This window comes from Cantharellus anzutake (assembly GCF_015039405.1).
Source record: "Cantharellus anzutake strain C23 chromosome Unknown EI90scaffold_36, whole genome shotgun sequence".
Taxonomy (NCBI): Eukaryota; Fungi; Basidiomycota; class Agaricomycetes; order Cantharellales; family Hydnaceae; genus Cantharellus; species Cantharellus anzutake.
The window spans coordinates 594,383-614,956 of NW_024066986.1; the positions used below are offsets into that span (position 1 = coordinate 594,383).

Below are 20,574 nucleotides of genomic sequence, written 5' to 3' on the forward strand. Positions count from 1 at the left end.
CCCGGGAGTCGTGGCATTGGAGGATAAACGTGAGCCGTCGGGAATACTACTTAATGACGCACCGACGTCATTATAGTCGGATTGGGGACAATACCAAAGCACTGGCTCACCAGTGGTGCCCTCTCTCGGTACCCTCATAGGGATTTGGGAATATCCCTACCAAATCCACGGTATCATGGACGCACATCATTCTGTACCCCTCCCAGGGAAGCGTCACGCCGTTCATTTGGCTGTGTAGGACGTGATGCAGTAGTTGAGATACACAAAATGGCCAGAACAACAGAGGACATACGTGGGGTCTGCTTGTCCGATTTCCCCTGAATGAGTGTTGTCCTTTCAATGCAGTGGAGACTCGGAGGGAACTGTCGATGGCGAAAAGAAGCGTACTTAACAAAGAGGAGACGCCTCAAACGTGTGGTAATTATGGCCAACAACGCTAAGGTTTATCAGCAGGAATGGCCCCCTGAGTCATTGCGGGCTCTGGCATGTCGCAGGGATCAGGTTTCGGTTCCCGCGTGCTAGGAATGGAGACGCTTACATAATTCCTGTCCTCGGTCTCTTCTTCGACATCAACAATACAATACTCAAGGACCCTCACTCTGCTAGGCAGGACTCCAGCCTCTATGACTTCGCCACTCTGCTTAGTACGTGAATTGAGGGATAATTGGTTTTAAGCGATGAAAAAAGAACCCAAGAATGGAAGAAAGAGAGAATCTGTTGGGATGAGCGCCACTCCATCACGTCGGACCTTGTTATGGTTTTCAAGGTGGAGTGGAGGGATCCAGTCGAAAGCCTCGTGATCATTGGTGGTGAAAACTCTCGGCATTTTACAACTCGGGTTTTGACGTCACAAATTCCCCGCTTGTACTGCATGGTAGGATGGTATAAATACTTTTTTTTGCTCTTGTACTACTAATGTGCTGACTAGGTTTCGGAGTCCCGCACTTCCTCGTCAATACCAATTCTGTATGTATCTCCGGCTGCTCACAGCCATATGTACGTCACTTTGGTGAATCTGATTAGAAATGCACGTAGAAGCATGCTCCACAAAATACATTAAATTTTAGATCGGCTTCCATTAGGATGCAAACCCTACCGCATACTACAACAGGCAACTATCAGGATAGGCCAAAATGGTTCAGATAACTTGATAAATATGCAAAGACTGCATCACTACTGTGCAATTGACATCTTGGCCTGCCAGAAAATAGAGGGCGCGAGTGATTAGATGATGTCACTCTGTCGATTGGTAAATAACATCCAAGTTTGTTTCGTGAAGGACTTACAAAGTAAATGAACAAGGATCCGGAGTCCAGACCATATGTATGCACTATATCTGCACCTCCGCCCCGGCTACGTAATATGGCCGCGACATAGTGTGTAACCGTTGTCCTTGGCGTAGATCCCCTTGTCGGCGGTCGCGACGGTCCCTGCCCCAGGCCCCACCACCACCACCACCGCCACCTGGAACATAAAGCTTCGAAGTCCAAATTACAGAAGGCCAAAGGAATGAGGATAAAAGCACGAATATCGGGGAGAGACAGCATACATCAATATCCGTCATCTCATATCCAGGTTGATCCGCAGTCTACTCCAATCGTTAGCGGACATCTCTATGTTGGGTGACGTGAGAGGCACTACCTGCCTTTTTGCTGAAAATGCTACCCATGGTTGTATGTGCCAGCAACAAGGGGGAAGGGGGCTTCGAGCGCTTAAAACAGCAGAGCCCGGGCCATTTAAACTGACGTACAGGGCAGATTTCCAGCTTCCGGATCGCACCCGCATGCCCGGATGTAGGACACGTGTAGATGGGCGCCAATTGGTGAGTGCGCGCTTCCGGTGGAATCGAGTGGGGACAACACACAGGAGACTGAGTGTGGTGAATCTCAGCTTCTAATACTGGCTATGTAGATTCCCACCAATTCATTTCTTTGAAGGGTTTACATACCAGAATGACTACGGTGCTCAGTAGAGTTGTGCGTACGTCGGCACAGAAACTGCACCCGATAGAAATCACACACATCCAATCATTTTCATTATGCCGAAATGCCAGGGGCGCTATCTGCTATTCACCAGGTAAGGACAGCAGAACACACAGCATGAGTACGTGACACCAGCTGAGCGCGATTCTCACAAAAGCTCCAGCACAATCAGACAGGCTGATTTCAAGAGGGCAGCGGTGTCCCACAGTCAGCGGAAGAGGTAGCAGGTCACAGAAATGCGCGCTATAGATCAGCGAGTTTCTAGGGTGAAAACTCAAGAGCGCGTTGAAAGAAGTAACGAGGTGTAGGGCGCTTGAAGGCACCAACATCTCGAAATCTAATTTGGATCGTAACAGTGGCGCAGAGTGGATGTCAGTATACGTGCTCTATTGTGCGCGCGCATCATGTAGTATTAATTCGAGTGGCAACCATCAATCTGGCTCCATGGACGATGTCCTGGTAGCAGTGTTCAGACGTGCGCTTCAAGGAGTACTGCACAGCAACGTTCATCCGGCGCGGCAGGCCAAGGGTCTTGGAACCGAGCCAACTGCCAGCCAAGCAAGTGGAGATTGGCATGCAGAGCCTGGTGAGATGAAACACCGTGCCAAGTTGTACGCGGACGTGCTTAAGCAGTGGGATGTAAAATGCGCTACCGCCTTTCTACCGAACGAGCGTTGGGAGCTTGATCGATGGGCATTGCAGTCCCATAACGACGGGGGGGAATCAAAGCCGTAGATGGTCAGATTCAGTTCGTATTTTGCAGAGATGTCAGCGGCGAGAAGGGTGTGTCAGCACTCCAATTTGCGCGACCCAGCGAGAGGCGGATCACTGCCGGAGGATGCCGTTTCCGTCTGATCCGGTCAGCAGATCACTGTGGGAAATGTTTCTCGGTAAATGACCAGAATTACACTTGTAATTGACCATTTACCATCATTTCGATGGTTTTTGAAGTCTGGTATTTTACCAAATCAAAATTGCGAGTCAAGGGACCGACTTTTCACGGCAAGTATTTTACTACCTGTACCATGGTAATTTGTGCGGGTGCATAAGATCATCATATTTTCATCACTTTGTCACAATAAACTGAGTCTCGAGATGCATTATATCGGCATGCACTTATCAGGGCACACAAGGAAGGTAAGATTACCTGGAAGCACGACTGGGGAGTCGGAGCGCGGGGCGCTAATACGTCGCCCTCGCTACCATGGACAGTGCGTGCCTCAATCCCGCCCTTGGAGGCCGTTTTCACAATACCTCACAAAGGCAAGCCAGTATTGAATGCAATCTTATGTGGCAATATCTCATCGCCATCTTTACTTGTCGCTCAAGCCAAAGGTCGAACTGATCGGAAATTCCCGGACTCACTGAACTTCCTCCTCTCTCTCACCGTGCACTCACCAGACGCGTTGGATCCGTGCCTGGCTGCTGCAACACGTTTAATTAGGCCTCGTTTTGCTGTGGTTCTGTTTTTCGCGTCTATTACACGCTTCAACACTTGTCATCACCTGTCCAGGTTGAGCATTGCAAGCGCAAGATTGTGCGATCGGCACCTCCGATCTCTTTGTTCTGAGTCCAGCGCTACCAATGCATGCACTATTTTGGGGCTTCTTGATCACCCCCTTGTCTACTTGATAAAGAAGTCGACTTCACGATTATTTGTGATGGACTTCAACTGTTCCCTCCTCTTCCTGTGTGCCCGTCTTCATGCGCGTTTTGTCTCTTATGCTCTCCAGCCACTGTGCCGCCTCAACCTCACATCCATGAAGAGAATCGAGAGCTCAAGCATCTGCTCAGCAGGGTGTTGTTCGGCCCCCCTCTGGACTCGGCCCTGACCAGGGCCCATGCATAGTTACCCGCAAAGGTTGGGGTTCTCACATGGAACTGCTTATTCCTTCTCGAAAGCATCTGATCTGGGCTGCACTCACCATTAATCACAGAGAAGAAAAATTTGTCACCAGAGTCAGGCGACATTGAGGACACTACAGATCCGCCGGGTGCTCTTACCGAAGATGGGCCTGGCGAGAATTATCCTGAACACTGGGTCAAGAGCCTTCCCCCACACCAAGTATCTGGCCAAGATCCCACCAGGTTCCCATTTCCTTGCCTCCATCGCCTTCCTGACTCCCTTTCATACCAGGAAACAATCGAAATGCACAAAAGCAGCCAGAATTTGAGAGCTGAACGCGCGAGTCCAACCTGCTGATGTGCTCGGACCATCTCGGAAGACATGTGGGAGTTGGAATACTCTGCCGCTCGTAGGTTTGCGTCTCTGTCGTTTTACTCTCAATTTCTTCTGCATTCTTACCAGGATACGCGGTCCGTGCTGTCTTTCTTCATCAGGATTGAACCATATCAAATTGACGCTCATATTCAACCCCCACTCGCCTCTTGCTTACTGCTCAAATCAAGCTCGATTTCTCATTCACGATCACTGCTGTTTCTCGTAATGTAACCTGGTAGAAGCAATGTCTTTTTACTGTATATTACCATACTAATGGCCATAAATAACCATGGATTGTATCATTGACAATCATCGTAAATTACAAGACCGGTGAGGTAAAATACCAAATACGACCATTGTAAAGTGACCGTTCACCATCATTGAGATGGTAGAAAACAGTGAAAAAGTAGGTCTTTTACCCTCGTTAGTATGGTAATGGGGACTCGGTAAAGGACCATAGTCCTAATGGTAAAGTACTATTTGAATCATCGTAAAAGTGAAGGTATTTTACCATCTCTAATCAGTTCGGTTCCGTGAGCGGTCCATGAGTTAGTGGACACGGTCCGTATGGACCTGCAATGCGTATGATTGTGCGCCAGCGATGTGAGCCGTACGTCAATTAAATACATTAATAGTAAATGCAGGAGAGGGTAGCAAGTGAAAAAATGATGTAACGCAACGGAGGCGATGGGGAAGGAGGTGGGAAGCGCGGAGATTCAGTTAAGAACTATGAAAGTAAGAGTAAGCGCGCGTTTAGTGGATAGCGAGAGCAGGGATAACCGTGTGCAGGCCTGAGGAGCGGGGCCAGCACACACGGTTAGAAGCCTCATCGCACTACTGTTAACTTACCAGTTAGACGTTGTAGTACGATTGCGCAGGCAGGTGGGGAGTGGATAAGGTGCGCTATTTATCTCGCTCCCGGATGCAACTTGTCTCTTCCCGCAGCTGGTCTGAGACCAAGTTTGGGCCCGGAGGAGGGTTTCGTCCGTCTTGTTCCATCCGCACTGCGACAGTGCAGAACAAGACGGCCTCCTCTGAGGTGCGCGCGGATCCACCTGATTAGTCACGTGAAATGGGATTAAACTGAGACTAATCAGTTCGGTTCCGTGAGCGGTCCATGAGTTAGTGGACACGGTCCGTATGGACCTGTGTTGTAAACGGTGTTCCGGATAAGGCAACCCGGTTTCCAGCGGCTCACTCGTAGCACAGATGTAAGATAGAAGCGGGAATATAACTAGTGATTTGGGGATGATGTCCGTGCGTATATATATACAAAGGAATGAATAAAGAGGAAAATCTACGTAAGGCAACTCCTGTGCAGGCTGCGCGCTTAGTAAAATCCTCCACATTATCCTCCACATGCCCCCGGATATCTCCGGTGACTCGCATTTCCAACAACCTGCAATGCGTATGATTGTGCGCCAGCGATGCGAGCCGTAACTTGTACATGTATAATGGCTGGTGGAGGGGTGGTTGGTGGTGAGTACTTAGACTCAATGATCTGCACGCTGGCCGTCGAATGCTGATCGTCCCCCCAATGTGCCTTGGATCAGTATCGGGTTTTGGCGCAGGTAGATCAGGAAAGCTTCTGAAGACCACCTTCCAATAGCGCGTATCCGCTCCAAAGGAGTACCTGCAAGTGCTAACGCCGTTGCACCACCCGAGCGCAAGGAATGGCCTGCAACATCTCCCGTCGTGATGACTTCTTGCAGTCTGCCCAAGAACCAGGACCGGGTGGGGATCTTTCCTGAGTCTCGCAGCCATAAATCGGGGAGGTGTCGGAATCGATAGTCTCGAGCGTTCAGGTATTGTTCGAAGATTCCCAGGGGGTCTAAGTCACTGTCTCGTCTCTCTAGCACGACCGTTGAGCCTTCAAACAGCCCGTCCACTTTGTGCATTGGTAAGATGAATGCGTAGTGAGGTCGCGGTTCGGAGTGGAATCTAACTGAAGATCTTCTTATTGATTTTCGGTAGTTGCGCAGTGCCCCCGAGTCGCTGTCCACTAGTTCGCCAAGCCGCATGAGGCAGTGCCATCCTGTGAAGGTGATTGCAAGGAAGAGCATATCGTCATGTGAAGGCTGAGGTGGGATTGATTGTAGAACGGTCTGCAAGTCACTTTCGGTTAGAGCCCTCTTCCTGACAGCTGGAGTGCGGAACATTTTGGAGCATCCAGTTAGAGTTCTCGAGACGAGTTTTGAGTTGCGAGTGTCGCGGACCTCCAGCCAGTATGCTTCAAGTTCCGAACATATACCTGAAAGATACGAAGAGACCGAGTTTGGTTGGATGTGGGCACACATGTAGACGATGTAAAAGGTGAGTGTGTCGATCGTTGGTCGTAATGGGAAATGGTGGAGGTCGCAGAAATTGATGTAAGACATTAGCACTGACATATAGGTACGAGCAGTGCTAGGCTCAAGAGTGGCTCCCAGGGCAGCTGCTCGAGCCTCCCAGAGGCGCTCCAGGGACCAAGGCTCACGCTGTGGTTGACGGGTCTTGGAGCGCCTCTGATCATTCATTTCTTCAATGCCCCCAGCTTCATAAGCGCCGGGGGCATGAAGTGTTTGATGACCAGCTTCGGGTACATACCTTTCACCAATTCAAAATTGCGTTGCGACAGTGCATCTGCCACAACATTCCGCTTCCCTTCCACTAGAAAGACGCGGAGGTCGATCTTGTGCTCTATCCGTGTCGAGACAGCCGTCATGAGGATTGGGTTGTACAGGTCTGTCACGCGGAGCGAGTTGAAAATGTTCAGTGAGTTTGTCGAATCGGTGTAGATTGCGAGTCGCTTCGGTGGGGGGGATATTGTTGTAGACCATTGGAGTGCCGCGAGTATTGTGATAGCTTCATTGTAGAATATGTTGAATGCCTCGTCAGGTTGGGTTACCGGGTCGCCAATATACGCAGCTTTGTATTTCGGTGCCCAGAATGCGAGCCCAATCTTGCAGGCATCTCCCCATACAACCACATCAGCATCGCTTGGCCCCCATGATTCGGCGTTCAGCATGCGAACTCCTTCCATCCACTCTACTGAATCAGCAAACCATAGTAGGTCATTTCGTACCTGCTTGTTTATATAGATGCTTTGATTCATCATCCGCTTCCCTGCGATTTTCTCGTATGACGAGTTCAGCGCCGGCTTGAGAAGTGGGAATACGTTGAGGACCCAGTTCGCATACCCAAGGGTTTTCGTATTGCAGCGCAGAATCTTCCCTTTGCCTCTTCTGAGATGGATATCGTGAGTTGCTCTGCGTCAACGAGGAAGCCTATGATTTCAAGCTGGGTCCCAAAGAGTTGCTTGGCCGACTCGTGTGGGACTCCGATGTGGTCGAGCAATTTAAGGAATCTTGTCTGGCCTCGTGGTAACTCCCTATTGTATGGGGGATAAAGTTCAAGTTCATTGTCGAAGCTTGCATTGAATGCATCATCGACATAGTGAAGTAGACCTCGTATCCCGCAAACATGGATTCCAATCCAACATACGAGTCCGAAGAACAAGCACCACAGCCGGCCAGAGGCCCGATTCCCGAAGACTGCACATCGGTCCACATGGTACTTCCTGTCAATCAGTGTTGCTTGCCGTGCCTGCCATCGTGGGTGCATTGGTAGCCGTCGGTAAGCTTGAGATGCGTCAGATTTCCAGAGAAAAGCTGGCCTCCTTCCTCCATTCTCTTTCATGACGGCATGGATATTGGTCCCAAGGTCAGTTAGATTGTCCAGGACTACATACCCGCCTTCACTCAGGATCAGCGAATTCAGGGATTTCTCCCCTGCGCTATGGTCGTTGACAAGCCGCAGCTTCGATGAGCCTTTCTTCGGTACCGTAAAAATAGGTTGCGCCACCATCCCAGGCAGTAGCTGGTCCCCAAACGCTTCGGAGTATCGGTCCAGGCCCATCTCGGCAGCACATTGCCGTCTAAGGAATTCGACTGATTCATCGTCCAATTCAGGAGCGCCCTTCGCACGCTCTACAATTCCTACCGGTACGCTCTTCAGGTCCTCGACATCTGCAAAGGGCCAGAACCCAGTCCGCAGTCCATCACATACAGATCTGACGAGATCACGATTCGGGTGAGATTTCAGGAGGACTTCGAAACAGTCAACGTTGATAGGGGTAACGATTTTGAACAGGCTCGGGTTGTCCTTGATAGTCATAGTGATGTCTTGATATCTATAATCACTTTGAGGGACGCTCGGGACAGGTTGAGCACTCTCAGTGTACGATGCCGATGGTGTCTGACCAATATCATGCTGACCAAACACGAACCTCATGTATCTTGGTCGTTTGCTCTTCTCCTCGGCCTCATTGAGATCCTGTGGTTGTCTTCTCCTTTTGCTGTGGACACTTTGGCTCGGCATGGGCACTGGATCCACAAGATCCACACTTGTGGAGGTAGCGACATTCGGAGCGTCGACATCCATCCGTCTTGTTGAATTCTCGGCAGATCGGGTAATCATTGTTGCCACGCTTTCGTTTTTTGGTGACATTCTCCCCAGCTCCGGTCGCCTTGTCGCTCCCTGCTTCTCCAGCCGACTTTCCAGGCTTACCTTCTCCCCGGGTATCTCCGTCTCCTCCTCCGAGGTAGATGTCGTGGATGATTTCGTTGAGCGCATTAATGTCGGAGAATGCTCGGTGGGTTTCCTGGAAGAACTTCCTTGCAGCCTGGTCGTATTCGATGTTGAGGGCGACATTCCGGTTTCTGCTGAAACGCTTGACGATGTGACGGTGGTACTCATGGAGCTCCGGACCACGGTGGGGGTATGCCCATACAACCGCAGCGACATATTTGTCCCACGCCTCCGTCCATTGTGATTCGTTTGCCAGTTTGGTCTTGCTCCGGCTACTCGACCCAGTCGAGATTTGAACCCCATTCCCGAGGTCAACGGAGTCTTCATACCGGCCTATCTTCGACCAAGTGTCCGAAGTCGACGAGTCGGTCCCCAAGGATGTCCTTCCAGAGGTATGGTGGGAATTCAGGTTGACCGCCCCGACAGATGAGACTTCGGACGGCACGTTTGACGTTGGTGTTGTACGCGTTCTTGAGGAGTTGTGTCTTCTCGGCGTTGGTGAGCATGGCCTCCTCGCTGGCATCCCAAGGTGGTCCTCCGTTCCCGAATTTCCAGTTCCATGCATACTCGGCACGATGGTCACTTTCTTCGTCGGCAACTCGTTTGAAAACCTCGTTTCCACGGAGCCGTCCGGAACTGGCTTGATTGGTGGGTTGTCCGACTTGAGAGGTAGTCCGAGTCGTGACATTAGGGTTCGATTGGACAGTCCCATCCTGCTCGGCCGAGGTCTGTTGTCGGGCGATACCTCCATCGAGGTCACGGTCTCCTCGTGCTCGAGCTCGGATCCTTGCCTCTGCTGACTGTTCCAGTTCGTCGCCGTATCGGACGAGCGTTTCCCTGCGCTCCTCCTCGTTAAGGGACTGATCCGCAGCGACGGCTTCGGAGAGGGTGGCGTACGCCTCTCTAAGTGGGATCTGGTTGGCATTGTATCGCCTGACGACTTCATCGAGCTGCTCGACCGTACTCGCGGCCTCGAGCAGTGACTGGAACGCATTGCTGCGGGAGATGGATTGAGCTGCATGATGCGACATAAGATGTAAGCGTAGTTGATCGATAGATGATCGAGTTCGATTAGATAAGCGCGGAGATTCAGTTAAGAACTATGAAAGTAAGAGTAAGCGCGCGTTTAGTGGATAGCGAGAGCAGGGATAACCGTGTGCAGGCCTGAGGAGCGGGGCCAGCACACACGGTTAGAAGCCTCATCGCACTACCGTTAACTTACCAGTTAGACGTTGTAGTACGATTGCGCAGGCAGGTGGGGAGTGGATAAGGTGCGCTATTTATCTCGCTCCCGGATGCAACTTGTCTCTTCCCGCAGCTGGTCTGAGACCAAGTTTGGGCCCGGAGGAGGGTTTCATCCGTCTTGTTCCATCCGCACTGCGACAGTGCAGAACAAGACGGCCTCCTCTGAGGCGCGCGCGGATCCACCTGATTAGTCACGTGAAATGGGATTAAACTGAGATTAAAATGGTTTTTTACGCGACTCTAATTCCCACTGTGAGATGCCAAGTTAGCTCCGATGCACCCGATTGATTTAGGACACAGGCTTGGCCGATATTTTCATTTCGTGTCTGTCGCAGCCCCCTCCACACTCAGCTCAGAGTCAGTCGGTCAATAACAAGGAAGTTCCTCATTTTGCTAAACAAAGAAATGCAGGAGGACGAGCCAAAAAAAAAAAAACAAACGTGGCGAATGCCAATCAACTCGAAACCAGTCTCGTATGGATTGGTTCAGGCCAGGCCAATGAGTTTTAGGTTCTCGTGATGTTCTCTTGCATGGGCACAGGAGGATGGGAAAAAAAGTAAGAACCCCTCGTATTTAGCACTCAGCACCCAGGGCCACACAAACAAGATTAGTGCTGCATGGTTTAAACGAGTGAATAGAGTAATATACAGGGTGTGTCACTGGAGGGCATGTGGCGGATGCAGAGAGAGCAGCTATGAAGGAGGGCCACACATGCATGGAGGAATTAGGCATTAATGATTTTATGACGCCCTATTATGAGAGACCCGTGGCTCTGGGCTGTGAAATTGGACGTTGCGAATCAACATAGTGAATATGCGGTAATGAGTAGTTGAGTGATCCACCGGACGGAAGGGAAAGCAGGCACGGTCCGAACTCGGCGTAGCATTGGGGGGCGGATATACGCGGTGGAATGTGCCTCCCATGAATGCCCAGTATCAGTGAGGCACGAAAGCATTCATAAACTCACCAGAGGCATGATCTCTTGGTACCCTCCACCAGACTCAAAGGGCTTAGGGTATGTCAAGTTTTGTTCACACTGACGCGGGGGATCATAGACGTACATCCCTCTGTCTCCCCTACTAGGGAAGCACGACGACGATGCCCAATTCGCTACGTTAGATACGACCCCGTTCAGCTATACACGGACGCTGGGATAGCACACGACGACATACAAAGAACTTGCTCGCCCAGCTGAGCATGACCTATCAATCCAGCGAAGGCTTGGGGAACCCGCAGTAACGCAAAGAAGCCATATTTAACAGGGGAAGGTGGCCTCATGTGCGCAGTGATTCAACAAGGATGTAGACTCTAATTTTGCGTTGACTGATCAGCGGGATACCTGACGAATCGCAGGAATCAAGTTTCCAGTTCCGCGCGCGTTGATCACGGAACCAGCCCTTGTAGTTAAGTCTTGCGCTCCGGAACGGCCGCAGGCTGTTCTTGGGTGCGTGTAATTCCACGGCTTACATAATATTTCGCTTCACTCAACCCCACCCGTTCCCGTAATAAATTCCCCGATTCTCCGGTCACAGCCCACAACGGTCGCACCCAAATGGGCTATGCCGCTGCTTTGCGCAAGTCAAGCAATTCCCCGTTACCTATAGCATCCCCAACGTGCAATTCTCACAAGCGCCCATGCGGGAGTTTACCGCAGCCTCTGATGTCCATCTTGGCCAGTTCCTCCCATATGTACTGCTCTGTCCCTCGCAGAGTGAGAGAAGGGATTTCCCTGAGCCAGCCAACTTGAATCCGTTGTATTACTTTGCGAGCGATTCTGTGCAGCATTTCCCTACCGTGGACTTCCTGTAGGCTGCATGACGCGTTCGAGTTTCTATACCGCTAATGCCGTCGCGCGTCGAAGAAACAGGTCTCTGCCATGTCTTCTTTTACTCATTCGTTTTAGGGGCGTGGACTTTTCTCCCCATTCATTCCGAAGCGTCTTTGCCACAAAGAGTGAAGCTCCTCATTAAGTAGGGAAACGGTCGAGCCTAAATTAGTTCGTTCACCTTTAATTGGTACTTTGCCTAAGGCTTGCGTGCCTACTCGCAGACCCAATTCCACGTGTCCGTCCTGTCCGTTTGTGTCTCTTGTAACCGACCCACACTAGAGGTTCCCCTCGGTCTTGTCTTCGATGGCAGGTGTTGACTTTGACAAAGCATCTGTCTTGACTAAGCGTTCCATCGAAAGCGTCGCTTCGAAACTGTCGACCTTCTGGTCAAAGATCCCTCTTTCTCACAGAAAATTATCATCATCACTCGCTGACATATGTTCCTACATCGAGACTACTCCCGATGCTGAGTCGTCTCCAGTCAATGAATTGATTATTTACAAAGAAGAGAAGGGTGTTCAGCACGAGTTCTTACTTCTACGAATGGCGAAACCCACTGGAGAAAAATTCTGGGTGCGTCTCGAGAGAAAACGGCCGGTGGGCGCTCTCGGAAATCTGATATCCAGCGCATTGGAAGCAAACGACATAGTGAACTTCATTGTTGGTCATTGTCTTGATTGCTACTCACCCCAATCGCCGTCTAGGCAAGTCTCTCTGGGAAATGCGCTACTCTGTTGGGTAGCACGGAGAGCGTCGAGAGGACAAGGATCGTTTTTCGCGTCCCACCTTCGTTAACGGACTTGTTCCATGTCCTTGAAGCACTCAGGGAGTCGTCGAAATTCTATAAACTGTGGCCAGTATGCGCATGACACTCGTACCTCTCCTCTTCTTATTATCTCTGTTACCAGGAGAATTGTTGGTTTTTTGCATCTGTGGTCGCTGAACACTTATACGGTCTCGACAAAAGTGCTGAACTTACAGGAACTTTAAGGTGGCTTAATCTGGGAGCCGATGTTCGTCAAAGAATTCATCAAATGATTGCTTCATATGATCATCCTCCGGTGCAGAATCATGATAGTGAGTCGGGAAGCATATTACTGCCTGGGTCCCCAGCATACGAATCTGCCATCGATGGGCTTGAAACTGAGGCAAGGCAGAATCTCGATGCCAACGAAAAGACTGTTTCCTAATCAACCTCTCAGAATATGAGCAGCGCTTCTAGCACGAGCCTACCCAGACCTCTTCGTCGGTCAGAATCTCAAATGCTCCTATTCCAGGGCGCCTATTCCACAGTAAGACAAATTTCTTTGCATAGATTTATGCCTCTGCCTTAGCACCAAGAACAGGTGGATTTACACGCACAGGAACATCCTCTTAAGCGAGTACCATTGGTTTTGGATAGTCTTTCGGGTTCGGACGACCACAACGGTCGTTGCAACTCACCCTGTGTTCTCCCTGAGGGGGACATGGAGTGCACCCTTGATGTCTTTTGCGAGGGGACGCTCTACAAAGTTCCACTCTCTTCCGGGGAAACATCACATCCGCTCGCCGCCATATATTCCTATATCGAGAGTACTCCCGAAGCTCGGTGCTTCCCCATCGAGAGGACTCCCGATCCTCAGTGCTTCCTCATCGAAGAATTGATCGTTCACAAAGAACAGGACGATTTTCAGCACGAGTTCCTACTTCTACGACTGGCGAGGCCTACAGAAGAAGAATTCTGGGTGCGTCTAGAGAGAAAAGGGCCAACGGACACTCTCGGAAAACAGATATTCACTGAATGGGATGCCAATGATATGGTGGGTTCCATTATTGGCTATTGTCTTGGCTGCTGATTATTCAAGTGCCGGCCAGGCGACTCTTTCTTGGAAATGTGCCACTCTGTTAGATAACATGAAGAGCGTCGAAAAGACAAGGATCATTTTTCGCATCCCACCTTCGCTGATGAACTTATTTCGTGTCCTCGAGGCACTTAGGGAGTCATCGGAATTCTACAAAGTGTGCCCGGTATGTGCATGGTGCTCGTACATCTCCTCTTACCGCATGTCTTATCTCTATTTCTAGGAGAATTGTTGCTTTTTTGTATCTGTAGTTGCTGAGTATCTATACGGTCTGGATGAAAGTGCCGAACTTATCGGAACTTTGAGATGGCTTGGTCCGGGAGCTGAGGCCCGTCGAAGAATTTATCAAATAATCGCCTCATATGATCCTCTTCCCATCCAAGATCTCGAAACTGAGTCGCAAAACATGTCATCTCCCGAATCGCCCATTGGTGCGCAGGTAAGGGGGATTTTGATGTCCGCCGCAAAGACTATTTCCTAATGAACGTCTCAGGACATGAGCAGGGCTTCTGGCGCGAATATGTCCACATTCCTTCGTCGCTCTGAATCCCAAATGCCTCTATCTCAGGATTTTAAGGTAAGACAAATCTCTTGACAGAGACATATTCCCACCCTTAACAACGAGCACAGGGTCCCAATATGGATTTTCACGGACTAGATCAACCCCTTAAACGAACGATGTTGTCTTCGGAGAGTTCATTGTATTCAAGCGGTCCAAGCGATCGTTTCGAACCACCCCATACACGACCTCCGACCTCCGACTCCAAAGCCAATTTGCACGCGCAGAATGCACATCATCCTCGTAAACGAACATTCTCGCTTACGGAGAGCTCAACGATATTAAGCGATCAGATCGATCAGGTTGATCAAATAGTGCATTCACGACATTTGAGGGAGGAAGACATCCTAGGATGCATTCCTGTTAGAGGGGACGCGGAGTACACCCCTAGCGCCTTTGTCATGGAGTTGCGCCGCAGCCAGGAGGCCGAAGGGACGACTGTCAGTCGCTTGCTTCGATATGGGACGATAGGGCGGCTGCCACGTATACCCATTGGCAAATTTTTCAGCAAGGTGGATTTTTTCTCACGATGTCCGGCCCATAAATGTCCTCTAACCTTGATGGGAAGCTTGTGACCACGGAACACTATGAACTCAAACATATTCGAGAGGATGACAATGATGTATGCTCTCTTCCCCCTACAAGACCCGTATCCTTATTGTCATTCCATTTTGTGTGGTGTGAACCATGAAGCCCTGGGTTCCAGGTGGGGGTGTTCACCGGGGCCCGAGGACTCGAGCCAATCGCAACGGCCGTACAAGACATCGTAATTGAGACAATCGCTACTAGTGTATATGTACGTAATGGTTTGCCTCTATCTGTAATTAACATCCCCAACCTTTTCCTCCTCAGCACTACGTCCACCAAGTTAACATGACAAGATGGGGGAGCTGGGCTTTCCTGTTAATTTTTTACTTAGTGCATCAATTTATGAAGCATCCGAGTCGGTTGTACTCTTCAGTAATCGGCAGAACCCCCCGCTCAATGAGCTCGTACCCTGTATTCCCTGGTGGATCAAGACAGGCCATCAGACAGTAGTAAAGCTGGTTTTGTATTTGTAAAGGAATGTGCACACTTCCTCCAAAAAGTACTTTGTGCAGTGGTCCCACATCTTGGCCAACATACTAGTACATAATGCTTTAGAATAAATAATGATCACCTGCTGGCCGGGTGAGGCTTTGCAGGTTTCGAGGGCCCATGCACCAGTTGTGCGACTGCCTCACCCCTTCCACTCACTGAAACCCTCCTTTCGGTTTGTAAAGTTGCCTCAGAGATCGATAGCTAGGCTCGAATAAAGTAAATAAGCTGGACGAATAAACTAGATGTGCGGACTCAGCCTCGAGCAAGAGATTTAAAATGTCATTCTTTTACCTAGATGCGCGGACTGTAAATACAATCAGAACTCGCATACAAGAAGGAAGAATAAAAAGGGTATCACCTCAGTCTCGAGCAAGAGATCTGAGGGAGTGTGAAAAATTCCGCGCATTGTGTATTTTATACAACTAGCGCTAATATTGCCTGTAGCGACTGCCTGCTATAACCGGCAATGAAGAGAACATCAAGACAAAAGGTATATACGATATCTTTGATTGATATCGCGTCAGTAAAAATAATATTACCACACATGGACATTCGCAAGACCTTTGGTGAGAATGTTGGCTACTTGATCAGCCATCAGGACATAGTCGAGCTCCACATTGCCATTGTTTGAAGAAATTGCATGTTGCCTGCCCGGACTTACTCCGTGATATCCAAATGAGGTAAATGTTGGAGGAACCGTGTTACGGTTAAGCCGTAACCCCGGACGGATTTGACGGATGTCTCAGGTGTCTTGTTCATTTTAGTTTCATCTCAATTCATGTAGCCTTGCGACTACCTGTACGGCTCAGATGTTTGGTCTGTTTCTCCTGTCTCATCTCGCATGTCTTAACCTGCTTTCATGTATATAAGGAGTTGACCAGTGAAGATGGACTCTTCAACTGGTCAACACAGGTCGCTGACCTCAATTGATTTCTTGTGATCTTGTGATCTTCTGGCTTGTGATCTTGCTTCCTGTGATCTCACGACTCTTGCTTTGCTCTGTTCTGTTCCCACACTCATTAGTGCTGAGAGGTTCATGACAAACCATGTGCTATGGGAGACCGGACGAGTTTTTCCGTACAGCCACATTCCCACGGTAGCGTGACTACTTGGTCACAACACCTTTTCTTCTTACTTATTTTGGTCACTTTGGACTTATCCACGATGGCCACAAACTACATTCAATCTTTTGAATTAGTTTCCTTTTCCCTTAGTTCTTGCACATATTGCTTGAGACTGAGGTTAGTTACAGTTCTCACCCATATTGCTTGAGACTGAGCTATTGTCACTAGCATTAGAGCAAGCAGTTATTCTGTTAGTAAACCAGGTGACTGGACAAATGACATAAAATGGACAAGCCTGGTATCGAACCCAGGACCTTGTCATATCCCAGAATCCCGACCCTGTGCACTCCCACCACACCACACCTTCCTAACAACTTCACCATCCCCTACACCATGCCTCCCCACTCCCCAAGTCACCTTCCTTCCTGACTGTCTCAGCTCCGGTCTGGTTGTGGCACACCGAACCTTGGCCACTCCCACCCCGGAACCTTGGTCCCGAGTCGGAACATTCGGAGACTCTGGATTTGCTCTGATACCCCGACGGACCTCCGACATCCCGTGACATACCCCTAAACCATTCCTCCACCCATTTCATTTATTGGAGTCACCCAACATCCTTCGGATATGCAACTCCGCTTTCGGAGCTACCCGCATCCTTTGGTGACCCCTCTCTCGTCATCTCTTATTAGTCACCTTCCATTCTTAGCATGACTATCTTCTTCTTACCATTCAGTCGGCTAACCCCCTCTTACCCATTTCTCGTTCCCATTCATTCTCCAGCCTCTTACTCCGCCCTCCTCGACCCGACACCTCGGTTCCCCGTTAAAGATATCGTTTGGAACCTTTCGGTACCTCTCAGTATCATTCGGCACCTTTCGGTGTTCTTTATTGTCATTCGGACTTTGACTAAGTCCTTTCCCATTCTCCCTTATAAATACCTGTAGATTAGAACCTGTAGTTTTCCTCAGTTCTAATCTTGACTAAAATGCTACCCCAAGTCCCTCTGAGTGAATCCCGGCCCCTTCCTACAAGATACCTCAGACATAAGAAATACAAGGACTAACTGAGACGTAACGGAGGCACAGTGCTCCCTCCGAGTCGCTGAGGCTGCGTCCTCCTTAGAGCCTCTTGTACCATCCAGCAGAACTGGGCTTCCTGGGGAAGCTTCGGTCCACTACCGGAGCTCCTGGATCCCATCTAGTTGAGCCCCTGCCTGCATTCGGACTCACGCATTTTCCCCTACGATCCTGGGGGGTTTTTGACAGACCTCTAGTGTGCATCCATACACTACTCGCCCATTATGCCAGGGAGGTTACTCCATCCCATATTCCAACATTGTTGATGCACTTGTGGATGAAATGTTGTCTAACACAGATGTGCTTCATGTGTTGTGATAAGTGTTATCAGCCAGCAGGTGTCTGAACACAATATCAATCTGATAGTTAGATATCGTGTTCTGGCCAAGTCGCAGACATTATATACATGTTTGGGTGGCCAACCAAGATAAAAGAAATACAAAGTGGCACGCAACATGAGGTTAGAGAGATAATAGGGTCCATCCCACTGCCAGTGTGGGTAGTCGCAATATGTGTGACTTGGTGCACCACATTGGCAATAAGGTGCCTAGTGGCCCATCCTTGTCGCTGCACCACATTGGGTTGCTACATCAACAATAAGCAGGGTTGATGGCTAAGGCAAGGGCACCTTGGTTGTCACTGAGAATGGTATGTGGGATAGAATGAGATTTGAGAACATCACTGATGAGTTGTTGAATCCATATCACCTCCTTGGCAGCATGAGTAAGCACCATATACTCTCCTTCTGTGCTGGACAGTGCAGTTGAAGACTGCTTCTTTGAACTCCAGGACATGGTGGCTCCAGCGATCTTGAATACAAAGCCAGAAACAGATCAGTGGTTGTGTGGGTCACCAGCCCAATCAGAGTCGGAGTAACCTGTGAAATCATTATCACGAGTTTTACCATTGTGGACCAACTTGTAGTTTTGTGAATAGTTAAGGTATCTGAACAAGCAGTTGATGGCAATAAGATGTTCCTTTGTATGAAAGGTTGGTTGAGGTTCCAACCTTGGTGTTGACCCTTGCTGTCCTCAAGCTGTCAGAAAGTAGGCAATATAGAGCTTTATTTCCACAGGGGAGGAGAAGAGTGAAAACCTGTTTCACCCTTCCCTGCACTGTATACATGTAATTATTTACATCGAGGAATAAAACAGGAATAAAGAATGAATAAAGAAAGAATAGAGGAATGTGTGCACAGCACACATTAAACTCCTACATCCAACACCCATTCCTTACAGACAACCTCGAAGTTCATGTTTATCAGTATTTGTACTGAACACCTTTAATAATTAATCAACTCCACCCTGGTCTGTTCTACAGGTTATGAGCCCAGGCAGCTCACCTGGACAAGCTGAGGCATTTAGAAATGTCTGACTGACTCTCATGGAAGTTCATGAGGGGCACTAAAGTCCAGCCCAGTGCCCATTGTTAAGGCTGGTGTGTGGCATCCTTCAAGATTGTTTTGTTGGGCACTCAAGTCCAACCTGGCACCCACTGTTAAGGCTGGTGTGTGGTATTCAAGTTTTTTGTTGAGCATGCAAGTCCAGTCTGGTGCCCATGTTAGATATTGTGGGTTCAGATGATTCTGGAACAGAATCAGAGTGTTATGGAAATGGGAAATTCCCATTTTTAGCCTCTTATGGCCTCTGTACAGTATATTATCATGTGACATGTATATAATAACAACTTAACCATAAACAATCACCAAAAGCCACCCTTTGTTAATGTCATTGTAAAGACAATTGTTAAACCTCTGTTACATTAACTGTAACACTATTTCGATGTCATGGCCACTCCCTGCACCCAGACGCTATAGAAATGGGCCAATTAGGCCCCATTTTTATAACACAGAGACTTATCAAGGAGGGACCTTGGCCTCAGCAACTCAAGGGGAGTGCTGTGCCATTGCTGGTTGTCCTGTTGGTCAGATAGGGTAAAGTCTCTAGGGGGAAATCTAGTTGATTTCAGACTGAGGTTACAAGTTACTAGGTACATTGTATATATAGGAGGGGGTCTGGAGTCAAAAGGAGCAAGGGTAATCTGAAAGGAGACAAAGGGAGCTGGAAAGGGGAACAACACCGAGGGTCAAGGGTTTGACTCAATGGTGTTTCCAAAAGGAGGTATGAAGGGCCAAGGCCCAAGGAGGAAGGAGGGAGGATGGGAGTGGGGAATGGCTAGCTGACTGAATAGAAAGAAGCAATAGCCTAAATAGGAATGAGGGAGAATAGCAGAATTGAATGGGACAATGCAATAGCTGCAAGGTCTGAAGTAAGTCTGGAAAGTCTGAACTTGGAAGTTAAACTCCGGAATAATGGCAAAGGTAAATAAATGGAATTAGCTAACCAATAAAATGGATATAAGCAGAGGTGGGGTCAAAGTCTGAGGTCAGAGCTAAGACTGGAGTTCCAAGATGGAGATGTGAACGGGTTTCCAGAGCAGAGGTCCAGAGTCAGGAGCATAGAGGTTGCATGCTCATCTGGAAGGTGTTGAGGTTGAGGTTGGACCTGGAATAGTTCAGAGTCAGACTGAAGGTGGTGTTGGAGCCAGAGGTGGGATAACCTCTTGGGAATTGGCAAGGGAGAGGGTGGTGAAAGGGAAGTGGGGCTCTGGAGTCAGTTTTGGAGTTCCAGGAGCCTGGAGTGGAGGTCAGGATTGTATGGATATGACAGTCATCATATGTGGAGTCACTGTTTTCAAACTTGGAAAGAAGCATTTAATGCTTTTGAACTGACATGTCTGAACATCAAGTGATTTGCATCAAATGCACAGTATTGTTATGAGTGCAAGGATGCAGCAGACAATGATAATTGTGATTGGGAATGTAATGGAAACAATGGACAGGATGGAATAGGGGGGATTGAAGAAATTGATGGAGAGGAGGACCAAAGTGTGGAAAGAGAGAACAACCAAAATGCAATCATGGCAGGCATGCTCGAAGATTTAAAGAAGTTCATTGCTGATCGAGAGACGAATGAACAGGTGAGGTACTCTTTAATTTACAAAACACTTATGATAAGTTGCTTTTCAGACGATTCATGTGTCAGAACATGGCAAAAGGGAATGAGCATGTCTGGACCTTTCCCCAGAAGGGAGGCCAGAGGTAGAGGAT

General features: G+C 49.0%; 5 protein-coding genes across 5 annotated transcripts; 2 read left to right on the forward strand and 3 right to left on the reverse strand.

The window, feature by feature from the left end:
* Positions 1–995: 995 nt before the first annotated feature.
* EI90DRAFT_1576885 (uncharacterized protein) lies at positions 996–1,749 on the reverse strand. Its single transcript, XM_039051926.1, has one exon. The coding sequence runs from the start codon at positions 1,545–1,547 to the stop codon at positions 1,119–1,121; it is 429 nt and encodes a 142-aa protein (XP_038914250.1). The 5' UTR covers positions 1,548–1,749; the 3' UTR covers positions 996–1,118.
* EI90DRAFT_3017726 (uncharacterized protein) lies at positions 1,616–2,717 on the forward strand (the record flags this gene model as incomplete). The annotated part of the gene is made up of 3 exons (XM_039057140.1): positions 1,616–1,822; positions 2,054–2,076; positions 2,393–2,717. 3 exons carry the CDS (start codon positions 1,616–1,618, stop codon positions 2,715–2,717), a joined length of 555 nt encoding a protein of 184 aa, XP_038914251.1.
* A 2,002-nt stretch (positions 2,718–4,719) lies between these two features.
* Positions 4,720–6,246, reverse strand: EI90DRAFT_3065283 (uncharacterized protein). The gene is made up of 5 exons (XM_039060860.1): positions 6,178–6,246; positions 6,060–6,103; positions 5,757–6,008; positions 5,605–5,682; positions 4,720–5,351 (listed from the first exon to the last, which is right to left on the reverse strand). The coding sequence occupies exons 2-5, from the start codon at positions 6,099–6,101 to the stop codon at positions 5,049–5,051; spliced, it is 675 nt and encodes a 224-aa protein (XP_038914252.1). The 5' UTR covers positions 6,102–6,103; positions 6,178–6,246; the 3' UTR covers positions 4,720–5,048.
* A 4,379-nt stretch (positions 6,247–10,625) lies between these two features.
* On the reverse strand, positions 10,626–11,477 carry EI90DRAFT_3065290 (uncharacterized protein). The gene is made up of 4 exons (XM_039060861.1): positions 11,190–11,477; positions 11,079–11,127; positions 10,985–11,026; positions 10,626–10,794 (listed from the first exon to the last, which is right to left on the reverse strand). The coding sequence occupies exons 1-4, from the start codon at positions 11,293–11,295 to the stop codon at positions 10,758–10,760; spliced, it is 234 nt and encodes a 77-aa protein (XP_038914253.1). The 5' UTR covers positions 11,296–11,477; the 3' UTR covers positions 10,626–10,757.
* Positions 11,478–11,991: 514 nt separating this feature from the next.
* EI90DRAFT_3065294 (uncharacterized protein) lies at positions 11,992–15,360 on the forward strand. The gene is made up of 11 exons (XM_039060862.1): positions 11,992–12,493; positions 12,550–12,702; positions 12,754–12,993; positions 13,048–13,137; positions 13,192–13,644; positions 13,700–13,852; positions 13,910–14,125; positions 14,180–14,263; positions 14,317–14,757; positions 14,814–15,041; positions 15,098–15,360. The coding sequence occupies exons 1-10, from the start codon at positions 12,149–12,151 to the stop codon at positions 14,934–14,936; spliced, it is 2,298 nt and encodes a 765-aa protein (XP_038914254.1). The 5' UTR covers positions 11,992–12,148; the 3' UTR covers positions 14,937–15,041; positions 15,098–15,360.
* Positions 15,361–20,574: the final 5,214 nt, after the last annotated feature.

Bases quoted from the DNA above. Each gene is read 5' to 3' on its own strand.
- EI90DRAFT_3065294 (XM_039060862.1), top strand. From the start codon at position 12,149: ATGGCAGGTGTTGACTTTGACAAAGCATCTGTCTTGACTAAGCGTTCC. The intron at 13,853-13,909 runs GTATGTGCATGG...CTCTATTTCTAG, and splicing joins AATTCTACAAAGTGTGCCCG to GAGAATTGTTGCTTTTTTGT. The intron at 14,264-14,316 runs GTAAGACAAATC...CAACGAGCACAG, and splicing joins CTCTATCTCAGGATTTTAAG to GGTCCCAATATGGATTTTCA.
- EI90DRAFT_1576885 (XM_039051926.1), bottom strand. From the start codon at position 1,547: ATGCTGTCTCTCCCCGATATTCGTGCTTTTATCCTCATTCCTTTGGCC.
- EI90DRAFT_3065290 (XM_039060861.1), bottom strand. From the start codon at position 11,295: ATGAGGCCACCTTCCCCTGTTAAATATGGCTTCTTTGCGTTACTGCGG. The intron at 11,027-11,078 runs GTACGTCTATGA...ACATACCCTAAG, and splicing joins AGTAGGGGAGACAGAGGGAT to CCCTTTGAGTCTGGTGGAGG. The intron at 10,795-10,984 runs GTGAGTTTATGA...CCAATTTCACAG, and splicing joins ACCAAGAGATCATGCCTCTG to CCCAGAGCCACGGGTCTCTC.
- EI90DRAFT_3065283 (XM_039060860.1), bottom strand. From the start codon at position 6,101: ATGCACAAAGTGGACGGGCTGTTTGAAGGCTCAACGGTCGTG. The intron at 6,009-6,059 runs CTAGAGAGACGA...TTCGAACAATAC, and splicing joins TTGAAGGCTCAACGGTCGTG to CTGAACGCTCGAGACTATCG. The intron at 5,683-5,756 runs CTGATCCAAGGC...CTAAGTACTCAC, and splicing joins ACCTGCGCCAAAACCCGATA to CACCAACCACCCCTCCACCA.